The sequence below is a fragment of the Chenopodium quinoa genome, unplaced genomic scaffold (assembly GCF_001683475.1).
Source record: "Chenopodium quinoa cultivar QQ74 unplaced genomic scaffold, ASM168347v1, whole genome shotgun sequence".
NCBI classification, from domain to species: domain Eukaryota; kingdom Viridiplantae; phylum Streptophyta; class Magnoliopsida; order Caryophyllales; family Amaranthaceae; genus Chenopodium; species Chenopodium quinoa.
In genome coordinates this window covers 252144-268524 of record NW_018744676.1, presented here as the reverse complement: position 1 = coordinate 268524, position 16381 = coordinate 252144, and the positions used below count along the sequence as shown (strand labels likewise).

Genomic DNA, 16381 nt, shown 5'->3' with positions numbered 1-16381 from the left:
TGAAACTTTTGGGAGGGGAGTAAGGTATCACAATAAGACTACTTGATCAGCAATTTACCCAATGAAATTTCTTCGTTCTTTGAAAATAATTCTCCTAATTCAGTATCCCTAAATAAAGATAATAATTGAATTGATAAACATTTTTAAAAAATCGGATGTATAATCAAATATTGTATATTTGCTGTAACGTTACCTTAAAATGATCAAAAGTTACCCCTATAATGAATAAAAGTTACTCATTATATATAAATTACCCTGATATAAATAAAACTTATTTACTCCGTATGACTTATGGATAAAGGTTACCCAAAAAAGTCTAAAATTCAATAAAAGTTATCTCAATCTATAGTATTACAAAAAGTTTTTGAAGATAATTTGCGTCAAAGCAATTGCCAGCTCTCTATGTAAAAAAAATTGTTTCGCTTGTGACTAAATAAATAAAAAATAAGTTGATGTAGTCATGTAGATCTCAAATATTCTTGCATTGATTTAAAAAAAAAATAAAAAAAAATAACCATTTTTAATAAAGTTGACAAAAGTGTAATAAATGATGTTTACCATACTTTTTTTTTCACTTCTTTTAGATCAGATGAGAAAAAATAAGTAAAGTTCAGATTAAATAAGATAAGATAATAAATAATAAGTTCTAAACATGATTTATCGTTTTATATGTGTTTTTTATCGTTATATATCTTTAATTTTGTAAAAAAGAAATTATAAAAATTACATAATAATAAAATACACATTATTACAAATTTAATAAGATTGAATGATGAAGAGATTAATTGATAGGAGACGAAGATTTTCAGCCCCCTAGTATAGAAGATTTCTTTTAGGTTTTCTACCAAGGTAGCGTTTTTAATGAACACGTACTTAGATACTGGAAGCAGAGTTTAGAGCAACCCAACAAAATGTTATTTTTCAAGTACGAGGATTTGATAGAAAATCCTAGTTTTCATTTGAACAAGTTGGCTGAATTCATAACACAAGAGGAGGAGAACGAAGGTGTTATCAAGAAAATAGTAGACTTTTGCAGTATCAACAATCTCAAAGAACTTGAAATCAATAAAAATGCTTCTCTTGGCAAAATTTTTGAGAACAGGACTTTCTTTAGGAATGGACACGTTATCTCAGTGATTCCATAATGGTGGATAGAATGAACATGTTAATGGAGCAAAAACTTGAAGGTTCAGGCTTGTCCTTTAGATTACAACTTTAATAAATCAAAAAAATATGTACATTAATTAAGTGTTGTAGATCAACATTATGCTTTACTCGTAGTTTATTTTGATTGATGTAACGTTGCTGAATTTGATTTGTATTCAATACTTGTTTCAACCTTACCACTGTTATAATGAGTTGTTGTATGACTTGTATCACCTTTTTTTTTTTTATTTAAAAAAGAAGACTTGTATCACTTCTTGACTTCTTGTACGGGATAGGGCTGGCAAACGGATCAGGTCGGGTCGGGTTCGTGTTCGGGTCAATTCAATTTCGGGTTGAATACCCCTGACCTGAACCTGGCCCATTTAACTTTTCGGGTCAAAAAGCTCAACCCTAACCTGATTTTTTCGGGTTCGGGTCAACCCGAATATGACCTGATTTTTTTTTTTAAATCATTTTTTTCGATTTTGAATTTACTTTAATTTTCAGATCTAATATTTCCCATTTCAATTTTAAATATTAACATCTTAATTTTATAAAGAAAATCATTGATAAATAATCAAATTGATACCATCTACAAATTAAAAGTGTAGATCATAAACATATAACAGCTGCCCTTCTAGAAAGAGTCTTAATTAGATAATAAAATACCAAATTAAATTACATTACATAAGATCTAAAACTAAAAAAACATAAACGTTTCTCCAATTTCAATGATTTGCGGAAATATCATCTAGATATTGTTCGATGACGATGAGGTTGATGCTTGCAGCCTGCTGTTGTTAGATCGATCGAGCGGTAGAAAGTATAGAAAGAACATAAAACACCGAAGGAGGCTGATGAAGCATAGAAAGCGTGATGTGATGGTGGTGGAAAAACGCCGAAGGATTAACACAACCTTGGATTGATGAAGGAGAGATTGAGATAACGCAAGGAAGTGTAGATTGATGAAAAGAATTCCAAGGATTAAATAGAAATTAAGGGTTTAAAAAAAGGTTGGAGAAGATTTTAGGGAATGAAGAGAGAGTAAATTTAAGAGAGAGAATGGAGGAGAATAAGAACGGCTGAGTATAAGTGAGAAAGAATTGAGGAGTTAGGGTTTTTTATGTTAGTAGGTGGGCTCATTTTGAATTTGGGCTGGTATGATGATCTATTTAGGCTTTTTATTTTATTTTTTTCGGGTTATATGGGTCAATTTCGGGTTGGGATTTTCAACCTTAACCTAACCCATTTAAATTTCAGGTCGGGTTCGTGTCAACCCATTTAAATTTTCGGGTCGAAAACCTCAACCCTAACCCGCTATTTTCATGTCGGGTTCGTGTCGTGTTTTCGGGTCGGGTCAATTTTTGCCAGCCCTAGTACGGGAGTTGTTGGAGATTAGTTGATGAGTGGTGAATTATTATGCATATTTAAATTATTACTCGTGATTTGCACCAAAAAGAAAACAAAAAATTATTAATCGTGATTCATGTGTTCGCTATCTGCCATAATGTACGTAATTATAATTAAATCTAGTTAACAAAATTTTGTTGAATAATGATTGATCAAGCCCCTGTTTAGTTACTTTATTTTCGTTTATTTGATCTGATCTAAACTTATTTCTTTATCTTAACTTATTTTGTTTTATATGATTTGATTTGATTATCTAGTTTGACCAAACTTTGACCTTTCAATTGTCGTTCGGATGAGGATGTTCGTGAGTTAGTAGCAAGCATGAGTGAAGTGATGGAGATCGAGGAAGACTTTCTTGGGCTCGAACGTTTTCGTAGAGTAAAAGTGATGATTAATATTATGAAACTTTTGTGACACTTCCAGAGAATTCGTGATAAAGGGGGGATGGAGATTTTGATAGAATTCGCTTATGAGAGGCTTTCGTTCTTTTGCTTTGAGTGGGGTGTGATTGGCCACTCTGAGAAAGATTGTGATATGGTCTCCGAGGAGTCAAAGAAAAAGCAATTGGGATAGGGGAGATGGTTCAAGGCGTCACCAAGAAAAGGGCGAATAAAGGACTTGGAGGAGATTGATGCGGTTATGCTGTCTAGGAAGAAGTTGTTTGTCTTGAAGGTGGATGAGGAGGGGGAAAAGAGTGATGAGGATAGGGAGGTAGGTGTTAGGGAGTTGAAGGAAGCAACCATCATAGAAAAGGAGGAGGAGGAATTGAGGGGTGAAGGATTTTTGCAGCTGGCCGAAGCCTCGAACACTGCTACGTTGGGGGCTGAGGTGGGTAATAGTGCGAGTGTGCAGCAGCAATACCTCACGGGTTCTTTTCCTATTGTCTTTGCAGCAGGGAAGGGTAATCTTGATGAAAAGGAGGTGGGAAAGAAGAGGAGTATATATACCGAGAGGTGTGGGTAGTGGAGAGGGTAATGATATGAAAGTCGAGGTGGATAAGGAGGTGAGAAAGAGAGGTAGGGATAGTGATGTTAATGGTGAGGGGCTGGAAATTTGAGTAAGAAGCAGGCTATCGAGTATTAGAACGAAAGTGTTCTCGCTTGTGGAGATCCTTTCAAGTTCACAACTCAAGTGCCCTTTCCCAATGCCAAATGATTAGTATTTATAGAGAAATGAGCCATCGAATTCCAATCTCCCATCAATGTGGGAGAGTTGGTAAAAAGGCATTTGTTCAATTTAATTTAATTCTAAAAATAAATTAAAATGCAAATTAATCAACAAACAACAAGTGTCAAGTGGAGAGCAAGGGGTTAGGTGAGGACCACAAGGGGAGACCACGCTCCCCTTGCTCCCCAAGCAACCCACACAAACCAGCTTCCCCACACACGGCCAATGCTTGCGCCCCAGCTGGTGCTGCCAGCCTTAGGCGCCAAGGCTGCCTCGTTGGCGGTCTGGCCCTTTGGCTGGGCCTATTAGCTGGGTATTGTGCATGCACGCAGCTCAGCACACACAGCCTGCAGCCCACACACGCATTGTGTGCTGCTGCTGCGATGCTCGTGCTAAGCGCAACCTAGCACGCTGCTACCTCGTGCGCAAGGCCTTCGCATCAGCCCACAATAGCAAGCCTTGCTGATGCGGGCTGCTATGCGTGGTCGTGCACTGCTATTGCTAGCGAGTTCGCACACTCGCTGCGACTATGTGCGATGCCCAGCAAGCACTTGCGTGCTGCTTTCCTCGCGATGGTGCGACTGGTGCTGCTAGCTCGCCTAGTATATGCGGCCAGCTGAGCGAAGACAGGTTGTAATTGTATAGCGGTATCTGAAAACATATCTTGAGGACGCCCTAAAGCGCTCATGGTATCATTATGAATATACAAACCAAAACTGTGAAATGGCATGCTGAGCTTGCGGACGAGCCTTGCCTTGCGGTAATGGCCTTGGCTAGCTATATTGCTCCAGCCCTCGGATTGCTCGGGCCATTCCGACGCTAGGGCTATATTTGTAACTTGTTGTTTGCTTGACTTCTCGTCTCGTCGATTCCTAAATTTGACTCGACTTACGACACTCGGTTTCTGATGCTTTAAGCTCGGAATCCGCTCGGTTTACTCAATTGGGTGTGACCCAAAAGGTTTCAAATTAAGCTGTAATATTAATTATGCATTAATATTACTAATCGGAAGCGCCCTCCAGCTAGGCATTCCGATAAATCAACCTCACTAAATAATTAGCTTTCTAATAATTCCGAACCCTCTATCGAAATAATACACTTGTTCGAAGGACACCACTCCTTTCAATCTCCCACTTATCCTTCCGGACAAATGCTTGGTACAAGTATATACTAGTATCAAAATTAAGTGATGGTAGCTTAGGTTTGATCTTTCCGCTTCAATTTATCAGTTCAATAATGTTTTTACAAATATCCAATTTAAGACATGTAATTTTCATTATTATATTTTCAATTGATGCAAGGAAATATTGTTTGATCATTATATTTGATTTGGTTTAAATTATTTAATCAATGAGAAATCAAAGGAGCTACAAAGGACATTATATAGACAAAATCTAATATCATGCCTTAATGTATCACCAACTTTTAGCTAATGAATTTTCCCTTGTTAATAAATTGTCGACAAGATCTTTGATGTCACAACAAATCAACCACTATTGATTTCTGTTTAAACCTACTACATGGAAAATAAATTATTCTTGACAATTAGTCAATCAGTAGTACTTCGGTTTTTTAGTTGTTACCTTTGTTTTATATTATCACGTATTCCAACACATAATTTTAACAATTAATATATCTAATTGTCAACGTTAAAAAAACCCAAAGGAGTTAGGCCAATTATATATTTATATATATGGACATAACAACTTAGGCCTTGTTTAGTTCAACTTATTTTTACTTATTTTAGAAAAAATAAGTTCTGATCAGGTCATCGTTTTATGTTCAGTTTTTTATTGCTAAATATCTTTAATTTCGTAATGGAAAAAATTATAAAAATCACATATTAATAAAATACACATTATTACGAATCGAACAAAATCCCACTTGATATAATTTTTCTTTATATCAGAAAATCAGATCAGACCAGACCAGATAAGATCAGATCAGATAAGTTTAAATAAACAAAAATAAGATGAAATAAAACAAGCCCTTAACAAGTGCTTTAATTTATACCTCAAGGGAAAGAAATAGCAGAGCCACTCCAAATGTATTTTATATGTATATTTATTTTTTAATTTTAACCTACTTCACTTCAATAATAAATTAATGTATTTTACTCTTCCTCTTGATACTATATGCTAAGAAAAATAGACCACTTATTAAAATATAAAGGGTGTAAATAAAACAAGTCAAGTAAAAGAAAAAATTAGAGGAAGTACTTGAGGAATTTTCTACCTATAATAATTTGAGTCATGAACGACTCTAATAACACTCATTGGTATTAAATTATACTTTATATTAGATTATCATGATACCAAAATACTGGTTTAATAGTACCAACGCATGCAAAATTGTTTTGTTGGTATTGATATAATTCATTGTGAGTATCTAGATGATAACATCTAAACACAATTTAATACCAACGTCATGGTATTAGAGTCATTAATGACTCAGATTATTTGAGTCAGAAAATCCCTCGAAAGTACTTTGAGTGCTATAATAGATTATTTGAGTTAGAGAATCCCTCCGTAGTTTACAAAAACTGAAGGACAAATGGACAATTGCATTTTTGCATGTGAGTGCTATAAGTCTTTTCTCAAGTCTAGTACTCGTAACGTGCATGCTTATACTCTAGTACAAATGTACAATGGATTATGGACCAGATTTGATTTGATTTTATTTTTATTTAAGATAAGATTTAGATGGTTTCTATTGAGAATATATATACTTAAAGAGCTGGTGTGGTGAGAAATCAAACATATACAAATTACCATCTTCTTCATAGTATCTCATTTCAATTCCTAATACAAACTTATTCACTATAAATCAAAAAGATAAAATGGACGATATATACGTCCATGAAGGAGAAGTTCAAAAATTGATTCAAACCCTTCCAAAGTGTACCATGAAGGGCACACCTTCATTTTTTAGTAGTTAAGTATGAGGGGTTTTGCTACTTGCATGATTTAGCAACCTTGAGAAATGTCCTCACCTTTCAAAAACGTTTTATTGCTCGTGATAGTGATTTATTCATTGCCGGATTTCCAAAAACCGGCACAACTTGGTTAAAATCTCTACTCTTTGGAATTGTTAAACGCGCAAATCATCCTATTGATCATAGTCCTTTACTCACCCATCATCCACAAGAACTTGTGTACAACCTTGAGAATGATTGGTATAACCAAGCCTTTGCCTATCCTCAACCACATCATCTTAATGAACTTAAGTCACCTAGGCTTCTTAGCACTCATGTCCCCTACACATCCCTTCCGGAGTCTATTAAGACTTCTGGGTGTCGGATTCTGTATATTTCTCGTAACCCTTTGGACACTCTTGTTTCATTCTATTACTTCGTCTTGGAGTATGCGAAAAAGATAGAAAATGAAGATATTGTAAAATCTCTTGAGAATTTTTTTGAAGACTTTTGTGAAGGAAAATTCACGGGTGGGCCCTATTTCGAGCATGTTCTTGAATTTTGGAACATGAGTTTAGAGCGACCTGATAAAGTGTTATTTCTTAAGTACGAAGACTTAAAAGATGATCTCAAACCTCACTTGAAGAGGGTGGCTGAATTTATAGGTATGCCTTTTTCTCCCCAAGAAGAAAGTGAAGATGTCATAACTCAAATTATAGAATTATGCAACATTAAGAATATGAAGGAGGTTAATAAGAGTGGTGTAATTAACAAGTTCTTTGAGAAGAAGAGCTATTTTAGGAAAGGAGAGGTCGGAGATTGGACCAATCATTTCTCACCCGCCTTGGTCGAAAAGATGAATAAACTCATGAAAGAAAAACTTGATGGCTCTGGTTTATCTTTCAAATTGCTTCCTTAATTATTATCTACTTTGTTCCTTCAAATATTTAACTCTATCACTTAGTAAATGATATCATTACTTTGATGTAATGATGTTAATTCTCATGCTTTCTCCTATTACATTTGTTGAATTTAATCCAAGTTATTTACTACGGAATATTGTGTATTTATGTGAACGTATTGTTGTCTTTATTTACTCATTTATTTTTTAATAAAATGTAATGAAGGAAATAATATCAAATTGTCTTCAGTCTTGTTGTCCCTACTCCCTAGTATTATACTATTATTCATGTCTTTGGTAAGTTTTGTTTGGAATTTTAATAATAGGGCGATGTAAATTAAGTTTCTCATACTCCATAGTTTTGAAAGGGTTGTTAATTAACAGTATTTTTAATATTGTTGTAAGGTAAATTTGCACCCTTAAAATGTGGTTATTGGGAACTAAACACTCAACATCAATGTTAGAAGGTGTTATCCCTTCCTCTAGCCCTCTAGGCCACGAGTCCCACAACTGTACAATGACATCAATGGTACAAATGATCTACTACATCCGCTTCAAATTATTTGCAACGATTTAACATAAAGTGTGAGAAAAAATGTCTACCTATTGCAAATAATTTCAAATAGAGATAGTACATACTCTAATATCACACCACACAAAAATAACAACAAATTTATTTTTTTTGCACCCGTTTTTTTTTTTAATTTTTTTTTAAATTTTTTTATTTTATGTGTGGAGAGAGCCACGAGGACAAACAAGACATAATTTGATCTCAGGTCAAGACTTTAACCAATTAAACTATCCGTAAAAAAAAAAATAAAAAAATAAAAAATAAAAAAAAATAACTAATTGATCATCCACTACACCCTTAAAATATCATTATGCATATATATGTTCATAAGAACATCTGTGTTATAAGACATATGGCTAATTAAGGCCCTATTAATTACTCATATACTTGTATACGTTATACATTTTCATTCTTGCCAACACACAAACTTCATCGATAAAAACTGTTAGAAAATTACCGTTTTTTCAATGTTAGAATTATATGTTGTAGAAAGCTAACAATATTTTGCATTAGTTTAACACTAGGATTGATTCACCGAATATTAATAAAATAATCATTTTACTAAAGAGATTTAAATCTACAAAAACATAACAATTGAATCAAATAAAAAGTTCCATTTAACAAAGCCATAATTGCCACACATATCAAACATTCGTTATACCATTTTCATATCGACGTGTTTTACAACCTTTCTCAACGAAAGATTCTACTCATATCAGTTTATTGTAGCTGAAAGATTAAACTCTTTTCGATCTTGCATAAATCCTTATCAATAAAGCAAATTTTACAATTTTTCTTCGATATAAAATAAAAACACACAACTTTTACGATACTATTCTCAAATAACCCAACTCAAACAAATTTCACCGTAGGAGCACTTACTACAATCAAACTCACACGAAACCCATTAGGCAATTCTGATGCCACACCTGGTCCAGCATTCATATCTTATTTCAAGCCCACACAAAGTCAATACAAGTACAAAAGTTACAAACAAAAGCCCTAAACGTCTAAAACTTTCCTTAGATTGAGTTCCTAATCTGTGTCATCACCTCCACCATTCACTTTTATCACCTCACTTTTTCTCTCTCCTCTCTCACCTCTTTCTCTCTCCTGTTACAGTAGTTCCCACAAAAATGCTAGCTTTAAATCTGCTACCCTCTTCTTCTCTCTCTCCTCTCAACAACTCTCTTAAACCCTTCAAAAACCCTTCTTCTCTCCTTCCCCCAATTTCAACTCTCAAACTCAGAAATTCAGCAAATTCATCCCCAAAATTTATTCATTTTCAATCTAATCCCAGAAATCTTTCAACCCCATTTACAAATTCAAAACTACCCACCAAACCCAGATCCCATTTTTTGATCCCACATTGTTCATCTTCAACCTCCCCTGAATCTTTACCCTCTGAATCCAATGAATCAAATCCCAAATCAAAAACCCTAAAACTTGCTCTTGTTTTTGGGCTATGGTACTTCCAAAACATTGTTTTCAACATTTATAACAAAAAAGCTTTGAACATTTTCCCTTTTCCTTGGCTTTTAGCTTCTTTCCAACTTTTTGTGGGTTCAATTTGGATGCTATCTCTTTGGTCATTTAAGCTTCAAACTCCTCCAAAAATCACCAAACCCTTCATTTTAGCACTTCTTGGTCCTGCACTTTTTCACACCATTGGTCATATCTCTGCTTGTGTCTCCTTTTCTAAGGTGGCTGTTTCATTCACTCATGTGATCAAGTCCTCTGAGCCTGTTTTCTCTGTGATCTTCTCCACTTTCTTAGGCGAATCGTACCCTGTTTCGATATGGCTTTCAATCCTCCCCATTGTATTCGGGTGCTCCCTTGCCGCGGTCACCGAGGTGTCCTTTAATTTGCAAGGGTTGTGGGGTGCTTTGATTAGTAATGTAGGTTTTGTACTGAGAAATATTTACTCTAAGAAGAGTTTACAGAGTTTTAAAGAGGTTGATGGATTGAATTTGTATGGTTGGATTAGTATAATCTCTTTTTTCTACTTGTTTCCGGTTGCTTGTTTCGTGGAAGGGCCTCAATGGGTTCAAGGCTATCACAAAGCGATCGAATCAATTGGTAATCCAATGACATTGTATATTTGGGTTTTGATATCTGGGGTGTTTTATCACCTCTATAATCAGTCATCTTACCAAGCATTAGATGAGATTAGCCCACTTACCTTTTCAGTGGGCAATACTATGAAGAGGGTGGTTGTTATTGTGGCAACTGTTTTGGTCTTCAGGAACCCTGTTAGGCCTCTTAATGCTCTAGGTTCCGCCATCGCCATCTTCGGAACGTTCTTGTATTCACAAGCAAATGCAGCTCAGAAGGCCAAGAAGAAGCTTGAAGGTGAGAAGAGTAGCTAAAAAACAGTACTTCAGATTTTTTTTTTTGTTGTAGCAAAATTTTGGCTATGTTGTTTTAAGTTTTAACATTGTTTGCATTATGTTGCCTTGATACTTAGAATTTTATAGGACCTTTTTTGTTTAATCTACAACACCTAAATTAGACTTGTATGAGTGTATCTCATTTCGTGTTTTAATTTGGGAACTTTGTGTGTTTTTTTTTTTTTTTTTTTTTTTTTTTTTTTTTTTTTTTGTCATTTGTGTTGTTAGAAGTCTTAGAACTTGGCATAATTGTATCAGTAGGTAACTTTTTGGCTTTGAAATGCTTAGTGGCATTTTTGGTGCAAAATATTTGTATTCTTGTTGATTATTTATTAAACACATAGAATTGACATTGATAAAACATTGTTAGTGAGTTTGGGATCAGGATTGTTATTGGAATCCCGCAACAAATTTATGAAGTTGGATTACATATGATGGGAAATTATGGGATTTTTTCAATGTAGGCTATATTGGTATAGAAATTATTGAGAGATCATTCAGGAGCTCCTAAAATTGTTTTCGGGGGATTCATAAACTGTGCCCAAGAATATAACAGTTCTCTGTATAAAAAGAAACAGGAATCCTGAAGATTATGAAGTGTTCTGCACCACTGCACCAGTATATTCTTTAGTATTGAACACGTAGTCATGAATCCAAATCTTAGAAACGGAGGCAAAGCCATTGCAGTTTTCACCAAAAATTTAAATCACGGATGCCATCTTCATATATCATGGCTTGTGGAGTTGTGGGACAAATGTGTTCAAAATGCATAGGATTGCAAAAACAAATCTTTAATAAAAGACCAAAAGTAACAGATACATTAGTGAATACAGGTACAAGCTTTCTGTAATGCAAACTTACTTCCTAAAAAGCTAAAACAGACTCAAAAGTAAAATTCTGCTTGTGACCTCTGTCCCTTATTTTTTGCACCATTTGACCCCAAAAAGCTCTCACAAAAAGTGGATCCATGGTGCAAAAAAAATAAGGGAAAGAGGGAGTATAATCAAGCTAACTGCAGTGTAAGCCGGAGAATTAGCAAACAGAGTGCCTAGTAAAAGAAAAGCTTCTACTGTATCATCCGTATATATGCGGGTCATAAGAATGAGCATAATGCAGGCTTCAACCACTGATAATATTATGTGCCCTTCTGATACATTCGTCTATACACTTTAGCACCTTCAAGTTCAGCATGAATCTCTCTTTCAGTCCTTATCCCCATTGGATTATTTAGAAGCCAACCATCAGGATCACAACCAAAATTAGGGTCAATGACATCAATGTGTAGCATATCTGGCACGCTATCAAATTGATTTCTCATGTCAACTGCCACTTCATGCACATCAGATTGCACAAATACCTGTTTTGGATTGAAGCATGAAAATAGAAGCCAAACAGTTGACTAAAGCTGGGCTGTGATATGGATATCAAGCTAAGAAATTATCATTCAAAGAGACTTGAAAAGCACAGCTAGCAGATTGGCATTGAAATAAGCAAACAAATGTTGGTGAATGCTGGAGAAATCTACAATAACCTAAGTAGAAGGATAAATTCACGCCCCATCTCCTAACCTTAAAATAAATTTTAGGAATAGAGAAATAAATTTTGGGTAGAGGGAAAGAAGGTGAAATTTTAAAGAAAGATGATACTTTAAGGTCTTAAAAGAGTGCATTATATAGCTGTTTTTGCCCCTCATCTCGTGCATTGCACAAGTTTTATAGCTATTGAGGATCTTGTAATCAAATTATTCTACTTGAGGACCACAAAGAAGCAGAAGTATCCCCATAGTACAGTAGTTAAGTATCTGTAGAAGGGTCAATCTCCACCAAAAAGTTCTCTCAAAGCTTAATCAGGTTTCAGACTCTCCACTTTTGAGAAAATATATATACTAACCCTTTCTGCATCGATCCCCTCCAACTTCACTAATCCAAGAAGTGATCAATATCCTAACCTTTAAACTTGCCTACAAATGATCCAATCCAGATGTAGTGGGAGCTGTGCAAGCTGACCATGTAATCATGTATAGGTAAAAAGCAGTATTCAAGGACAGGTAAAAGCAATAACAGCAACGCTGCCACCACGAACTCTGAATCCCCTACAGGCCACAGGCATGGTGTGGGAAGATTCAGACTTTGGGCTAGTAGGTAGCAAAGAAAGGCAAAGTCTAAGCAGTGCAAGAGATAAATAGAAAATAAAACCAAAGTATTAAATGTCACCACCATGGTTAAACAATTCACCTAATTTGCAATTCCAAGTATCCTAAATTTAAATTAAAAAAAATTACTATGTTCGAAAAAATCGTTTCATAGTGTTATAAATGATGCCATAAAACTAAATTTCCCTAAGGTTTCATTACGTAGACATAATTATATGATTGTGACCCTGAACATATATTGCGAATTGGGTTATGGTCTTAGCAATCAGGCCATTGGGATAATTGACAATAAACAATGTAATGGTATCCATTGCCTATGCTGTATGAGCTATGCTAGACAAAATTTACCTGTCCACCTGATGTTAGATTGTCCAGAATGGAGTCAACCAGTGGCTTCTGCAAAACCCTTCTCTTATGGTGCCTTTTCTTAAAGTGAGGATCTGGACACTGCAACCAATAAGACCAATAACAGACCAAGTTTACTCAGAAGAAGCTCTTATATGACAGAACAATGCAATGACATTAATAGGCAATGCAGCTATAACGTAAGGAAAGCATACTGAGATAAGATCAACTCACCAGGATCGAAACCAACACCAATGGTCCAGGATAAGAGGATGCCAGCTGCTGGAAAGATGTTGTAGCATTCGCAAACATGAAATGTCTGAAGCATAAGTACAGCATAATTAGTCAGTGAACAATTCATACAATCAAAATTCCATACAAGTCTCAGAATCTTACGTATTAGAAAGACTCAGTTCTTTTGCCCAAAAATTCGACCGCTTTACCAACTGCATGTAGAGAAATTTCCCAGAGTAACCATATATCCATTATGTTCAATAAGATGCAGCTAAAACAAAAGTCCAAAGAAGTAGCCCAGATGTCTAATCCCATACTTTTTTGCGTATTTCAAGTCCCAAATAATTATTAGAACCAATGTTCCTTTTGGCTAGCCATAAGAGAAATCTGCCACTACCTGAAATTACTCTGATGTCAGGCACTAAAACACAATTTCATCGCAGCAACAAAAACAGCAGTCATAGTTGTCATACCAATGAAATACACAGGACAAGTATGTGGGTATCTTGTTATCCCAGGTAAAAAGTTCATGAAACAATTTTCTACCCCCGATTACTGCACCTAAGTGTGCTTGACACTATAATACACTATCTTTCATTTGATGAAACTGAAGTACTGACCTAATTTTATAGAAGCACAGGGTGTAATTGTGGTGCTAAATGGCTATAGAAAAAAGACACTGGAAACTCTTCCATCATCACCTTATTCATGATTAACATGTCCCTACACACATAGTAGCATCAGCCAGATGTCAAAGTAGGCGAAAATAGCCCAAGTATAACTAGAAACTCTTCTGATAAAAATCTGAAGGCTGAAATGTCACACAAATCTTAATGGCATACTAAGAATTTCAACGAATGCACCTAGGATTCTAGGAAGAGAGAAGAGGCAAAATAAAAGGAGTAATAGGAAGGGGAAGTTGACGCTTGAATGGAAATTGATAACAATTATATAATCTGCAACACGGATGTGGAGACAACAGTCTGCATGTCACACTGTTAAAAAATGGTGCATATCTTATCCTAAGTTGATACTATGCCATTCCCCTCATTCACAATTTCTCTTTCACATTTAGACATTAGCCCATCCATCTTCCCTTTGCTTCGATGTTTCATCTTTCCTAAGGTCATGAGCTCATGATAAACAATTTGGTTCTATGCTCAAGTACATTGTGAGTTTTTGACTCGAAAACGATGTAAGATATGAGATATCTCATTCAACCACTATCAAACCAATGAGAGACATTAATATATTTAGAAGAAACGCATTCAATACCACAGCCAATGTCCACCATCAGAGGCAATGAGGAGTCTTTAAACACATCATTCCAATCAGGCACCTCTGCTGGTACCTATCAATTGCAGCATAATCACATAAATCAACTTCAATGCTCTAAATAACCCCGAAACTAGAACGATTAAAGAAACCAAATTCATAATTTGGAAGTAAATTAGTGAACATCACTTACAGATAATGCTGTACTAAGAGGATTAACATGCTGCCGGACTCGAATATTACCCACCTCCTACAACACAAAATAAAACCATGAAAATCTGCTCCATCAAACTACACAATACAAACAATTTCAAGTTACCAAGAAACCAATCAAAGAGTATGAGTCCACTCTTAAAAAGGCTACCTCGAGCTCACGATAAATTATCGTAAGTCCGTCTCGTATAAAAATTACAAGCATCAATCTTTGAATGTAAGTTCGATGTAACAGAAACAAAATAATCAAAATTAAGCTAGAAATTACTGGGAAAGTTTTAAAAAAGCGAAAGAAATGAATGTGGGAGAATTAAACCTCGCAATTAATTGGAAGCTTAAGGTCAGCATACTCCAAAGCAACAAGATTAGGGCTGCTAATTACATCAGTAACACTGCTAGCTTCAGAAAATTTTGTAACACGAGTTCGAATCCTTTGACAATTAGAATTGAAATTAAAAATGGGATTTTGAATTGGGTAATGAAGAAGTTGATGATTGTAAATTGTAGATTGAGAAAATAAGGAGCGGCAAAAGCAAGAAGCAACTTTTGGTAAGACCATGGTAATTGATGGTGTGTGGAAGTGAGAAAAAATGACCGCCATTGTTGCTTGAAGTTTCTTCTTTGATGTGTATTTTCTGGAGAATTGAGTTTTTCTGGGAATTGGTATTGGGGTTTATTTTAGAGCTTGAATCTTTGTACAGTAATATTGACTGAAATTGGACTGTTTAGTCGTTACTTTGGGTGATTGGATAGACGACGAATTCTCGGCTCCTTTGTTGGTCTGTTTCTTGCTGGGCTTGGTATACTACTCCCTCGAGGAGAGTGGAGGGACGGAGTGTTGCACCTCTATCTTGTTCCGAGTCCCGACACATGTAGAGGCTTAGAACTAGGTGTGTCCAAGATTTTATATTTCGTTTATTTTACTTGTACTCGTATTAGTTTTGTTCATGTTGAGAATAAAAAAGATAAATCGAGAACAACTAAGAATTTGTAGAGACCGGGGTTGGGTTGATTATTCTTTTTATGGGGATATGGGGATAATCCCCTTAGTCTTTAAATGAGTTAAATATAAGATGTGAAGTACTCTGTAATTTATAGTTATTAGCACACAAGTCCAATAATAAAACAAGTAACACTTAAAATTTAATTTAGAATAGAGTGAAGGTTTGAAACGTGCATGTACATGATTGGAATCATTTTCTCTTTGCTTGTCATGTTGTTTGATGCTTAAACTTTTTCTCATTTAGATTGTAATGAGTGAATGATTTTATATATTTTGTTCCTGTATCTGAATTTTTTGCTTGTTTGTATCATTCATCTTTAGTTTTTTATAATATCTGTTTAGAGCACATGTTTCAAATAAAAAAAGAGGCAAATATGTAATATTTATGTGTGTTTGAATAAGTTTATAGATAGTAGAATATGAGACACAAATCACACAATGGGAAGTGTGATCTTGACTCATGCAAATGTGACATATTACGTTATGTACATGTACATTACACACACCATCATTTCAAACATCATTATGGAGCATTAGCTATGCACACTTACAAAGAGTACTCATATTATTTTGAATGGAACACGATCATAAAAAATAAATGTTAAACACAATTGTAACTTGATGTTTGACACGATTAGTTTATATAATACATTATAGTCT

General features: G+C 35.0%; 2 protein-coding genes and 1 pseudogene across 2 annotated transcripts; 2 read left to right on the top strand and 1 right to left on the bottom strand.

Moving 5' to 3' along the window:
* The first annotated feature begins 3195 nt into the window (after positions 1-3195).
* Positions 3196-7728, top strand: LOC110702231 (annotated as a pseudogene).
* Positions 7729-8913: 1185 nt separating this feature from the next.
* On the top strand, positions 8914-10662 carry LOC110702194 (xylulose 5-phosphate/phosphate translocator, chloroplastic-like). The gene has a single exon (XM_021879880.1). It carries the CDS (start codon positions 9246-9248, stop codon positions 10476-10478), a length of 1233 nt encoding a protein of 410 aa, XP_021735572.1. The 5' UTR covers positions 8914-9245; the 3' UTR covers positions 10479-10662.
* Positions 10663-10720: 58 nt separating this feature from the next.
* On the bottom strand, positions 10721-15640 carry LOC110702195 (tRNA (guanine-N(7)-)-methyltransferase-like). The gene is made up of 8 exons (XM_021879881.1): positions 15035-15640; positions 14699-14755; positions 14506-14581; positions 13548-13627; positions 13393-13442; positions 13231-13315; positions 13000-13098; positions 10721-11856 (listed from the first exon to the last, which is right to left on the bottom strand). The coding sequence occupies exons 1-8, from the start codon at positions 15317-15319 to the stop codon at positions 11635-11637; spliced, it is 954 nt and encodes a 317-aa protein (XP_021735573.1). The 5' UTR covers positions 15320-15640; the 3' UTR covers positions 10721-11634.
* Positions 15641-16381: the final 741 nt, after the last annotated feature.

What these genes read in the sequence shown, in the direction of transcription:
- LOC110702194 (XM_021879880.1), top strand. Translation starts at nt 9,246, where the DNA reads ATGCTAGCTTTAAATCTGCTACCCTCTTCTTCTCTCTCTCCTCTCAAC.
- LOC110702195 (XM_021879881.1), bottom strand. Translation starts at nt 15,319, where the DNA reads ATGGCGGTCATTTTTTCTCACTTCCACACACCATCAATTACCATGGTC. An exon ending in AGCTTCCAATTAATTGCGAG is followed by an intron (nt 14,756 to 15,034) that starts GTTTAATTCTCC and finishes TTTGTGTTGTAG; the next exon opens with GAGGTGGGTAATATTCGAGT. An exon ending in TGGTGTTGGTTTCGATCCTG is followed by an intron (nt 13,099 to 13,230) that starts GTGAGTTGATCT and finishes TATTGGTTGCAG; the next exon opens with TGTCCAGATCCTCACTTTAA.